At 38.6% G+C, this 13,621-nt stretch overlaps 1 protein-coding gene across 3 annotated transcripts in view; it reads right to left on the bottom strand.

Annotated features, from left to right (window-relative positions):
• Elavl4 (ELAV like RNA binding protein 4) overlaps positions 1 to 13,621 on the bottom strand; it is an 83,049-nt gene that overhangs the window by 44,075 nt on the left and 25,353 nt on the right. For all 3 annotated transcript variants that reach the window (XM_027944965.3, XM_071618733.1, XM_027944973.3), the window contains exon 2: positions 1,994 to 2,234. In XM_027944965.3, coding sequence (XP_027800766.1) covers positions 1,994 to 2,234 — 241 coding nt within the window. The remainder of the gene's footprint in view (positions 1 to 1,993; positions 2,235 to 13,621) is intronic.

Below are 13,621 nucleotides of genomic sequence, written 5' to 3'. Positions count from 1 at the left end.
CCATAAGGTCTATATAAATAAAAAAATTTGCCTGAATTTTAAAAAATTGCATAATTATAAATTCATGCCTAAATTGTATTTCTGCTTTCAACCCGTAAGCTTCTTCTTCTTTAAGCTCAGATGCTACTGTATGTCTCTGCTTGTGCTGGAGAGGGTGCTAAACAAACCAAAGTTGACAATTTTGGTTTTGTATACCAAATTAAAGGCTGTCTTTGAAGCTGTCACTCCTATTCAAATCCACTCGGTGAACTACCAAATTAGCATTCTTTCAGTAAAGGAATCTGCTTGTTTAAACATGTGTCTTTAGAAAACAAGGATCAACACCATGAATCAGTACTTCACAAAAGTCTCACTACCATTCTAAGGGAAATCGTCTGAAAAGGTGATTAATAATATTCACTAATATAGCTGGCAGAATCCCTATTTAGAAGGTAAGGCTAAATCAAAAATACATTTTCTATATAGGAGTAGGAGGAAGAATCATATGGTTAACTGGTTTTAATTTGGTTTGAATTATCATCCTATTATATAAAGATTATTCAGGAATCTAAACACCCGCTTTCTGAAAGTGTAGGCAATTCTGTTAAAGGATAGATGTGCTCTGGGATAAGATCATTAAAGCCTGGCCCTATTTGGAGACCTGTCCTGGTCACTCTCCTCAAGGCCTACTCGCTATATCCGTAATAGCAACATCCTCCATTTTCAGAAAACTCCCTACACAATAAGTGTTGGACGAGGTGCTTAAGCCAGTCTTACATTTCACCTTTACAACACTCCCTCTAAGATAAGCATTATTTTGGAATTTTATAGGTAAGGAAAGTGTGTTTGGAAGGTTATGTGACTTACATTGTAGAAAGTAGCACCTTACAAGTTTAATGATTTTGCAAAATAATTTATAAGGGGGGGGGGAGTTATATGTGAATTATGAGAATGGGAGAATTTATATTTATTGGTACACATATATATTATAGACTTTGATTTAAAATCAAGATGTCCTATCTCCCTATTTTAATCAAAGAGCTTCCTTTTAATTTAAGTCAGTTGCTTGTCAATTAAACTGTCCAAAGAACGGGAAACAAAAGTCAATACTCACAACTGACAAGCACTTGAAGTTGACGTGAATGATTTCAGGAGTAGAGCACCAGAAAGCAGCAGCTTCACTGCCATCACTGTGTGGTTTTCTAAGAAAATGTTTTCATTTCCAACAAGATTACAGGGAAAAATTCCCCCAAAGAATTATAGTACCATTGTCTAGCAAACATTAGGTCCTCAAAGAATAGTTATTGATTAGGAAAAAATAATAACATAAAAAATCTCAAATATCAAAATTCTATAGGGTACTGTTTCACTTTCAAATAAAAAAAATTCTGACTTTTCAGAATATCCTCAAAACAAACAAATACATACAATGAAATACCTCAAATGCAGATCCTTTTTAATCACCTCCTTCCTACTGCTGAATAGTTACAGAATAATCTGCTATCCTTAGGGCCTATTTCTCCTCAGGGACAATGAGCAGTTGTGTAACCCTTCCACAGTCCACTGTGGCACCCTTTAAAACACTTGTCTCAACACATGGAAGAACACTGGACACACACAATCTAATGCTTGGAAGGAGAAGAAGTGAATAAAAACTACTATGGAATATAGGAGAGCAGAGGGCAGAAGTGGGAGCTAAAGAACAGAGAGAAGTGGTGGCTGATTAAGAATAAAAGAGGATAAAACGAAAGGATAACTTCACATAAAGTTGAAGAAGCTCTAAGATCTTCATGGGTTTCCTAGTCCTACCAATCCATAGTATGGTTTTATGTGGTGTACACACATGTACAGTGCTGTGGGTCTAGGACTGTGTATAGGTGCCATCCTTGCATGCAGGATACATCATGCAGACACTCAGATGCACAATCACACATGTGCATTTCTTCTAAGTTCCCCATATTCAGTGATATAACTTCTTCTGCAAGTCCCAAGTCTAGAATATGGAAGAACATACCTGTAATTTTGTCTCTCACGAGTTTGCAGGATTCTATTTCACCAATGCTCCCAAAGAGACTCCTGAATTCCTCTTGGGTCATATTCTGGGGTAAGTAGTTGACGATGAGGTTAGTTTTGCTGTCATCTGTGGCTGCCCCTGTCTGCATGGGAGAAGGACAGTTTCTGTTGTTGCTGGAGGGTCCATTGCTTGTATTGGATGTCGGGCCATTTGACACCTGAGGCTCCATGGTGCTAATTATCTAAACAAAAGTAATAATAATAAAAGAAACCTTTTGAAATCTGAAAGACACAATCAAAGTCCTTTTAAAATTTTATTTTATTTTATTTTTTGAAAAGGAAGAGAACAAGATGGAAGCAAGATGGAGCAAGAAAGACTGGGTTGTGAACACAGCCACTTTAGAAGCATGTTTTTAACCAAAATGTTAAACTCCCCTTGCTATTTTTAGGCCAGCCCTTAGATTTTGAACACAGACTAGAATGCAGTGGGAACTCTCCCATTATTTTGTTAATGAAAAGCTAATTCCTGTTTTCATTACACAATCACTCTCAGAAATGTATACTTAAGCCACACCAAATTATAATTAAAATGTAAAGTAATAATCATGATTAAAATTATAGTTCCATTAAAGCTGAAAAAGCTAAATATAGAGGGCTACACTCACAAGATCAAATACAGTACCTGTTTATTAACTATCTCATAAAGTAAAATGACATTGAATTAAGCGGGGCCGTTCCATATGGGAAGGGTTGAGATTTCCACTGATGCTTAAACACTGATAAAACTTGTGATTTCACAAGTACATGCCAGGGAGCTGAAAAATCATCTAATGATTTTTTTTAAAATCTAGCCATTCGGCTGCTGTTTCTTCCAGACCTCTAATAAAACAAAAACCAAAAAGTTTTTTCCAGGTCTCCACCTTAGGTCCAGTGTAGCCCAAGACTGTCCTCTTGTACATTACTCGGCGGGGGCGGGGAAGGACTTTCTCTGGATTTAAATACTTAATTGAAAAAAGATTTCCTTGGGTGTGTGAACTGTCTCAGGCAACATACTAGTGGAAAAAATTCGTAAGAGTTCCTGTCCTCAAGGAGCTTGTAGTCTCCAGGACACAGACAGGTGCATGGCTGGTGGCAGGACAATAGGCATGAATAGAGGTACAATGTCCCCAGCTCACAAAATAAAGGCAATCAGGGACAATGCCGAGATGATGATGCTTTTAGATGGAAAATGGGTTTAAACTGAGGGAGCAAGGCCATGAAGATGCCCTACATGGGGTAACAAAAATGGAAAATCACAAAACTGCAGAGCCAAAAGACACTTTAGGGAATAAAATCTAGCTCAGTATTTTCATATCTGGGATTAAGTCCAAAGACATCCAGTGACATTGTCATTTCAAGAAAGTGGAGCAAAATCTGGGCCTGCACCCAGGCTTCCTAGTCTTCTTGGTCCCACCTTTCCATTCTATTTTATCACTGTCCCCTGTTTATCTATCATATGGCTTCTGTCTCCTCTGAAATCACTTCTTAACTCTTAGGCAATGGAATCATGCCCTGCCACTCACTAGCTATGTGGCATTAGGGAATCAAGGTGTAACAGATATCTGATAAACAGTAGATCCTATTACTATTACCCTTTTACTGTTCAGAGAATTTTTTTTTGGGGGGGGGGGGTAAGCATTTTTGTTGAATATCACGTACATGAAGTAAAGTGTACAAACCTCAAGGCTACAAATGCAAAGAATGTTTACAAAGTAAACACAACTGACACCTGGGTACCAACTTTCACATTGTAGCATAGATTGTGACTAGTACCATGAAATCCTCCTGTCCTCTCCCGTCATTTACATCACCCTCCTCAAAGTAACCACCACTCTGACTTCTAATCCATAGATCCCGTTTGCCTATTTTTGAAAGTTTGCATAGAATCATACCATGTGTAGTCTTTTCACCTGTCTGAAGTGTCATGTATATTGTCTGTGTAGTACTATGTTGTTCTTTCCCTATACTATTGAAAATTTAATTGTAAGAAAATGTCACATTTAATTTATCTCTTGATGAACTAGATTGTTTCTAGTTTTCAACTGTCAGAGTTGTTGCTGCTATGAGCATTATGCACAATCTTTGGTTAGGTATTTGCACATGTATCTGTTTGGTATATTCCTAGGATTCTGTTTTGGGGGGTCATAAGGTATATGTATGTTCAGTTTCAGTAGATACTGCCAATAGTTTTTCAAAGTAGATGTACCAATTTATATTCCCACAGGTAAAGATTGAAAGTTCCAGATCCTCACATCCTCACCAATGTTCACAGACTGTTTTTTTTTTTTTTTAACTTATTTTGTTTTTACTTGTTTTCTCATTTGAAGAAGAGTGGTATGGTGGGGGGAGGAAGAAACTAGTTTTGGAGCCAAGACAACAGCTGCCTTAAAATTCTAGCTCTATCACTTATTAGCTGTGACTTTGAGCCTCAGATTTCTCTTCTGGAAAACTAGAATAAAACCTCCCATGCAGGGTTGGTTTTCTTTAGGATGAAAGCTCATATATAAGAAGTATCTACAATAAAAAGTACCTAGAGACATCATCACTATTATTCCTCATTATGCCCCAGTGATACTGTTTCCTCTTTTGATGGTCACAAATGGGAAATGAAACCAAAAGAAAAACATGAAGTCTTGAGAAGAGCTAGGGTAATAAAGCAGACTGAGGACGGTGAGTAGCGTCTTAGGTTCTTTACCATCATGCAAGTAATTTAAGTGGCTCCACTTCTCACATCACCAGAACTTTCTTCTTGGCTTCAGGTCAACTGTAGGATTCCAGAAGGCTGGTCCAGACAGCAAGGAGAAAGCAAAAAGCTTCTGAGAAGAATCTTAAACCAAGCTCTCCTCAGAAATGATCGAAACCAGCCAGGTGTGGTGGCATATGCCTATAATCCCAGCAACTCTGGAGGCTGAGGAAGGAGGATCTCAAGTTTGAGGCCAGCTTTAGTAACCTAGCAAGATCCTAAGCAACTTACTAAGACCATGTCTCAAAATAAAAATTCAAAACGGGCTGGGGATGTAGCTCAGTGGTAAATTTCCCCTGGGTTCAATCCCTAGTACAAAACAACAAATAAACAAAAACAAAAACAAAAAACCCAAAAACAAAAAAACTACACACACACACAAAACAAACAAACAAACAAACAAACAAAACCTGATAGAAACTGTGCTCAGCAAAGCCTATTCAGCAGCTCTGCCCTCAAGGCAAGGGTCCAGGAAAAAAACTGGGGAGCTGGGCCCAGCAGGGGTTAGCAGGCATCATTAATGGACAAGATGTTGTAGAGCATCAGCAGAGATCCTGGCTGGGAGGCAGTTTCTCCATAGCCACACTGTCAGGCCTCCTGGGCCAGCTCTGCATAGCCAAGCTGTCTGGCCTCCTGGGCATGCACAGCACCTCCATTTGCTATGTCGTCTCACTGCTTCACTGAGTTAGGTGTCCAGGCAACAAATATAGGAAGCACAGCCAACTCAATAAGGAACTGGAAAATTGGAGTTTATCCATCTCAGTAGACCTGGTGGGCAGACCCTCAGAGCAACCCAACTACTGTATTTTTATTTAATGCCACTCGTTCCTCCCAAGACCCCCAAACCAGTCCTACAATCCACAGAGCTGCTTTCTTGATTACTACCTTTCTCATGTTACCCCTCTCAGAGCTCCCTACAGACACCTAGAAAATATCCTGCACCAAAGTGATGCAGATTTTTTGGTGCTAATGATGGAGAATATAGAAGAATGTGCACCACCCCTAAGCTTACTGAGACTCTGTGAGACCAAAAATGTTCAAGGTCACCTGATAGTCAGGTTCAACTTGTGTCTGACAGACATTCACTTCACAAACGTGGTGAAAGCCAGCATTTGTCCATATGACCATCTTACAGGTATTCCTGCTCCCAAAAGGCTTAGGAAGTATCAAGGCTTCAGGTAAAGTAATTTCAGTTCCACTAACAGCCTTCTGTATCTCCTTACATCTTATGTGGATTTTTAAATTTATGTTGACTCCCAAAGTTGAGCCCTATTTGTTTTTTTTTTTTTTTTTTTTTGAGCCCTATTTGTAGATTAGACAACCAGTGGTGCCCATGAGATGTAATGTTTGCCACTGAGCTACCTCAAGCAACCATATTCATAAATTAGGTCATGTCATTCTTATGTGATGGAGATGGAGCTCTCTCTGCTCTGCACACACACTAGGTAGTTATACTTTTGTGTATCTAGGAAGAATTAATGAACATAACATTCACACAGAATTTTCTCAATAAAAATATATAGTCTGAAAGCTGAAAAACATTTGCAAATGTCTTAATATATCTTATGTAATAAGATCCCTGTCGCGGTCTTAATGGTGCATCCCAGGATACCAGGATACCAAAAAAAAAAAAAAAGGAAATGTAAAAATGCCACATCAAATCTGATATATGAATAAATCAAGAGGATTTTAAAACATTACCTGGAAAATAGGAGAAGTTGCTAAGATGTAAAGATACTGAATATAAAACCGGAGCATTTTAAGGTTATGAGAGATCTTAAAGAGAGGACACCTGCGTTCTCTACTTGGTCCGTTTCAGACCAGAGGTAGAGAAAATGCGTATTCGTGGGAAGCACATCATCCAAACAGAGGTGGGTTTGGCAAAATCAGAACACTTGCTTCCTCAGGCTAATGCCTTTGACATTCTAACAGCACAATTTTCATTACAAACAAATATATCAGGTACCCAAGAATGCATATGTACTTTAATGAAACTTTTGGTGTGGGTCTTGCAGCCAATTTTGCAGCTGACCAGGTTCCAAACCCCTGACTTGTCTTCCCCTTCCCTTTTCTAATGGCAATTAAGAACAAAAAATTATAGTAAGCATCCAGGCAAGAGCATTGAGGAGGTTCAGTTGACTTCAAACTCTAATGGTTGTACAAAGCACTACATTAAATCTTTTATGTTCCTGTGATATATTTTAAGAAACATTATACAGGCAGAAAATTTCAGGGATAAACTATTAGAGCAGTGCACAATAATGTAGGCACTCAAATCCTGTCATTGTAAATGTCGACGGTTTGAATGACTAATTACTCACACTCAACGCATTAACCTCACCCCTCCCACCACTCTTCTCTGCAAAATATACAACAAAAGCAAGCAGGAAGGCCTCAGACATGCAGCTGCAGGATCATCACCAGGGTCCTTTATCTCTGCAGAGGGGAGGTAAGGAGCAGAGGCTACGCCAGCCTCTTTCTCACAGTACGGGGGGGGGTGGGGGGGGTGGGGTTGGTCAGGGAGGAGAAACCAACCTTGATGGCACCTCCCTTGCCACAATCTGGGTGTCCTTATATCCTCTTAAGTTAACTGTAACTCTACTACCTGGACATACCAGGTCATATGCACATAAAAAAGGGTTTATTTTCACTATAGCTAGATCTGTGTATGTGAGATGAACAGAGACAGAGCCCCAGCATGCCAGGCACTGCTCTAGGTAGGTCCTGGGGATACAGAGATAAAGACAAAGAATGGGCCCTCACTGAGTTCACAGTGAAGATACACAAGAGATATCAAAGGACATTGGGGGCCACCGAGGCCAACCCCATAATTTTAATGAGGAAACTGAGGACCAGAAGAGAGTAAAAGACTTGCCCAAGGTCACACTGCTAGTAAGAGGCAGAAAGAGACTGGAACCCAGGTGTGCAGACCACTTCACTTGTGTACTCTTGTGACAATGAAGGCATGGCCATTTGAATGAGGGTATAATTCTCCATTTTGGGGGGCAGCGATGAGGTGACCCATTTCACCCAATCTCTTCCACTTACCCACTGTCCATCCCACTGCCCACACCAAGGCGGGGGGTGAGACCTATTAGTTAAGCATGCTGATATCACATAGAGTCCCACTACACCCTCATCTCAGCCCCATTTTAATGATGCATCAGGAGAGAGAAAGTAGAAGCTGGGGGTTTAGGGCAGCCTTTGGTCTTACTGGTATAAAAATGGTACCTGTCCTCGCTAAATTGTCACAAAGACTGAGGAAGATGATGTGCATGGAACACTAAGCACTATTCCTGGCTTGGTAATCCCTCCACAGATATTAGTGATGACTGATGTTAATATTATTAGAAGAGAACAGTGGAAAAGATAAAAAAAAAAAAAACTCAAAACCTAAGAAACTAGGTTAGAAGTTAGAAGAAAAAGCTAAGAGTAGCAATGTAATCAAAGGACAAAACCTTTTCTTCCTTCCCAAATCTGTTCATATAATATCTTGCTCTTAGAATTCATTCACTCATTAAACAAACAAATATTTATTGCTGAGGAGTCGATATGTCAGAGGAGAAAGCACATCCTGTGGCCAGGGAAGTCCTTGAAGTGTATTAAGCAAGACTACTCTAAAATTCTAGAAGTGTACTTAAGGACTAAAGTACTAAAAGTGTGCTTAAAGCCCTTTTAATATTTCTTCCAACAGCTTGTGAATTGCTTACACCTCCCTCCATCCTCCACTATTCATAAAGCTTTAATTTGCTCACATTTAGGAGAAATCAGGCTACAGTTGCATGACTGGTGCTCCTTCTCACAATGGAGAACAGTCATTGTCCAAGGCCGCAGAGAACTCAGAGTGATGCTATAGTCCTCTCATCAATCCTGCCAGTCATGCCATATTGTATCCTTGTCCCAATATTGTCTATAAAAATGGTAGTCTGACAACAAACTATTGTTTTGCATTTCTGTGTTTTAACCTAGTATATACATTCAGGATTTACTTTGTGGGGCAACTAAAGGGCTACAACTCTGTATTACAGGAGTCTACCCTGATGCAGAACTCGCTATTGTCATTGGTCATTCAAGAGCCCATTGCAGGGCCTCTGTGCACCCACACAAGGCTCTCAGCACTCTTCAACTTCCAGTTTTCCACTCTGGGTCTCACTGCTCAATTTATGCAAAGGGATCAAGAGAAAAGAATCATAGAAGGTCACAGGAAAATAGTGTTTCCTTTCCAAATACTCTTCCCTTCTGTTTTCAAACCCCTTTAAATGTCAGCAGTCCCAGAAACTAGAAAGGTGCTGAAGGAATGCACCGAGTGTGAACACATCTCAGGTGGGTATATCTGAGATACACACATGTGTCTTATTAAATATTTTAACGAATATTTAAAGGTGTTTTCTTTTACCATGTTGGAAGGACTTTTGAAAATTTATACATAAAGGCTAACCCTTATGTAATAGAACAAGTGCTCCCAAGAGCATGAAGAATAATGTTTACCAAGGGCAGTCACTGAATTGAGCCATTAAAGAAATAGATTTAAATTATTCATGAGAACAAAAATAAAAGTCCTAATTCTCTTTGTAGGCATTTCCCACTTAACCCTTATAAAATCCTGACATGCAGTATGTTAGACTCTGGTGGAGCAGTCCTGACTACTGCGTTTTGCCCGCCTTTCAAAAGCCTGAACAACAAATCCCCAAAGTTAGAAAATTACACAGCAGACTCTGTGTTTCTGAATACAGACATTATTTTTAGGAATAATTCCTCACTTCTTGCTCCTTGAAAGATACTAAAAATGTCTGTACAGCCCCCCAATTTCATATTTCTTTGAAGTTTCCTCTATAAGCTCATAAAATTCCTTCCTTCCCCCTCCTTTTGTCAAGAGGCTTTAATTGGCTCCATTCCCTTTAGATTAATATTGTTTTCTAAATACAACGTTCCTGGTTATGATTCAACTGTGAAAGACACGTTATTCATGGGGCCCAAGAGAAGGGGCCAGATCCGTGATCTGAACACTCTCGGAAAAGGGAACTCAGAAGTGATTACTCACACAGACCACTGGCTGCAGACCACACTCCAAGCCCCCCAAACCATTCATACCAAGTTTCTATAGATTCTGTTGGAAGGTAACTAGAAAACTCTAGAAAAAAATTTAATTTCAACTAGGGAAAACACTCTGACAGCTTAATAATACCTTTGGGCACATGCACAAATAACCTGAAAGACCTATTTACTCTAGGAAGTTCAGTGGTAATAAATTCTCAGTATATCCTTAAAACAAGTGTATTCAATTCAACACAAGCTTACTGGATGCTATTATAGGCCAGAGCATTGTTCTAGGAATTGGAGAAACAAAAATAATTTGATCTGTGCTCAGTACAGGAAGTTCAAACTGGAAGGATGGCAGAAGAGAACAGGTAAACAAACAATTATTTAAAATCAACTGTAAACACCCCTTTATTTTAAGCAATCCCCTCCAGAGTTCCTCTAATGACTCCCTTCCTTGCCCAAAGCACATGCATTGAACATACTCAGGCTAATCCTATGCTGTTCTGATACTGAGCTGACAGGGCTGTTCTTGGTCCAAATGCCTCTGTCCTAAACAAATGCCTGTTTGTAACAAAGAGGGAAGCTTGAGGCATCCCTCCTTTGAAATGGCATCTTCTTCAGTGAGAGGAACACCAGGCATGCCAAAAGTATTCTCAGTGGAGGTAGTCAGGGCTTTTAAAAAATCAGCAGTCGCTGGAGAGAACAAGAGACATTAATACTTAAAATAGCAGGGCCAGCGTGGATATGAAAAGCATAATCAAAATTTAATTTCTCTCAGGCATTATTCTCAAAATCACAGAAATCCAAGTTTTTAATCTTCTTCCCCAGACACATCACGCACACTTCCTCTCCTAAATAAATACTGACCTCCTTTATGCCCTACAGTTTTTTCTTTTCGCTTTGAGCCTAAAATGATTCCCCGGGTGTGTCCACCCTGGTGCAATCCTGGTAAGACTCCTGGGTGTTTAGTTTTAACTGACTTTTATGGCAAACTCTCCAGAGCTGAAGGACAGCTTGACCATCCACTTGATTATAAAAAAGAGGGAATGTTCCTTTATCCCCCATAATTCAGTCCTCCGTTCCAAAATGGCCAGTAAATACTATCAAACTTTCAATATGCTTTTTTATATTTGAAAAAGGCAAATATTTTCATGTTAATATAATTTCCTGGGAAAGCTCAGGCTAATTTAAAAAATCAGTTGAAAAACAATATTTCTTTCCATCCTACCACCTAAGCCCCTCAGAACTCTGAATGTTTAATGTGGATAAAATAAGTAAAATGCCTAATGATAAGCTATGGGTACCTGTTGGGATGGGGACCAGTTGTGATAGTAAATGTGTTATCTTCATCTTCCATACAAAGAGTATTTAATGAATCATTTGAAAAACTGTCCACAGACTGATTAAGTCGGATTTATCTTTTGATTAAATGCATAAGCAATAGCCAATGGCACAGTTCATGTAAACTTAAGTATTGTATATTTATAAAATGCCTGGCTAGTGGCTCAGAGTGTGAGCAAACTCATCGAGATTTAGCTGTTAAAAGCAAACACGTTTCTAAATTTGCTCAAATTAAAAATTTCAGAAATCTACATAGAAATATATTTTATTTTGAAATTAAATAGTTGTTTTCTTAACACAGCTGGGGCAGGATAAGGAGGAGAATTAAGAGGAGTACAGAATGCCTAGAAAAATCTGTGTCGAACAACCTTCTCTTTTTTCAAAAAGAATTGTATAATGCCAACCGCTCTTCCAATTGTGCAAGTCAGAAGAGAGAGGTTATTTGGGGGCATTCTGAAGCTAAAGATACTGAGTGAAATCAAACAGCTCTCAGTAGCTGAATGTGTGTACAGTGGCCATGGTCTATTGTATTCATGGATGATTCGCACAGCTTTATAGTCTCTCTACATGTTCATTAATGAAAAGACCCCTGAACATCATTCTGGTAGGATAATTTTAAATTTGAAAATTATTTTATTACACTTGAAGTTTTATTGTTAGTTTCCCCATTCACTGCTTTTCTTTTTTTCATTTCATTTCTTTCGTTTTTTAATAATAGAGAAACTTTTGGAAAAAGGACTTTCTGACTTGATAGAACTTTATCCTTCCAACTGCCCCTGAAAGCTTAGTTGGACACCATTTCCCTGAACATTCTCTGGGAAGGTAGAATGAGCAGGAGTAAAAGTGAACTCTGCCAAATCTGTGTTGGTGAGAATTCAGATCTCAACTGGGAGAAATGAGTCTTTGAATTATTCATGGGCAACATGTTTACATAGAAATGAGAAGTTCAAGATTTGCAACTGTCAAGCTTTAAGTGCAATGAAATGGTCTTTCTCATCATTATCAGTAGAAATATAAATTGGCAAAACAGTTCTGCATTTTAGATTCCTATTCTTAGACCCAATGATCCATTCTGAAACTTGGAAAAGCTTCCAAAATTATGTAGGTCAGAAGTACAAATAATATCAAGAAGAAGAAGAAAAAAAAAACCCACCAGAAGCAACCTAAGTGACTGTCAAGGAAGATGGCTGACGTTTAAATAAAGTACAGCATATTTTTATGGTATGGTATTCTATAATTGTTAAAATTATGTTTATAATGGGTTTTCATAACCTAAGAAAATGTGTATGATCAATGTGGAAAAAGAAATAAAAGACTGATTATCTCAATTATATAAACACATAGAGTAGGAGGGAAAAATAAAAAATGCTAACAATCAATGGTAGGATTAAAGGTGATTGTTATACTTGTCTTAATCATTATTTTGCAATTTAGTCTTGTTTTTATAGTAAGAATATAGCAATTTTATAATCAGAAAGGAAGTTATTTTTAAAATAAGAAAGAAAATGTCAAGTCCTTCAAACCAGTTTGGAGTCACAGTATTAAAAATGATTCTTTTTCCTCCCCAGAGCCATCCTGCAGGATCTCTCCTTGGCCACAGTCTGTTTGTTCCTACATTAGAGGACACATGGGAACCCAAATGAATAAAAATTGCATTTCTTGAAACAGTCTCTGGTTCAGTCTCCCCTTCACCTAAATCACAGTGAATTAGCAAGGTTACAATCTTAAGTCTGCCTTATCGCCTGGCAGCAACCTTCACGAGGACAGCAAGGAGAGAAGATGATTTATAAGAAAACCATTCCCTGGATCAGGGAGTGAAAAGTACTGATCCGTTCTAAAAGCTCCTGCTGACAAACTCTGATATTATGAACATTCTGCACTTGGACAAAGGCTCCCACTTTTCTTAATTACATGGTTTGAGCAGGAGCCTGCTTTCAGGATCTGCCTAATCACACAACAGCCATTTATTTTCCCAACCGCAGCTGCCAAAATTTCCCTGATCTCTGTTCTGTGCTCCATCTTCAAGGACATCTTGTGAATGTATGACACTGTCAAGCAGCATTCCACACCATGCTTTTTAAGCCTTGCTCTCTCCCTCCTGCATACGGAGATCCTCCTAATACATTATTTATTAAAAATCTCATGAACAAGAAGGAAAGTAGGGAGGCAAAAAAAAAAAAAAAAAAGCCATAAGTATCAGAATATTTCTGTCTGCTCTGAGGCAAATTCTTTATTGTGGCAATGAACCACTAATATTCTCTGTTCTCTGTCTGACAGGTTTGCTTTTGTTTCATGGACACCAAATCCAGTTAAGTCCTTGGGTCCCTCTTTTTAACAGGAAAATAGGTCCAGCATCCTGTGTGTAAAGAGCATAGGACGTCACTACAAACTTTTGCTTTAAAAAAAAAAAAAAGACTTGAATCTTAGCTCTAAATTTACCTGATTTTTTTATTCTTTTAATTTTCC

The sequence above is a fragment of the Marmota flaviventris genome, chromosome 10 (assembly GCF_047511675.1).
Source record: "Marmota flaviventris isolate mMarFla1 chromosome 10, mMarFla1.hap1, whole genome shotgun sequence".
Classification (NCBI taxonomy): domain Eukaryota; kingdom Metazoa; phylum Chordata; class Mammalia; order Rodentia; family Sciuridae; genus Marmota; species Marmota flaviventris.
Note: the sequence above shows the minus strand (reverse complement) of the source record. Positions and strands in the feature narration are given on the sequence as shown.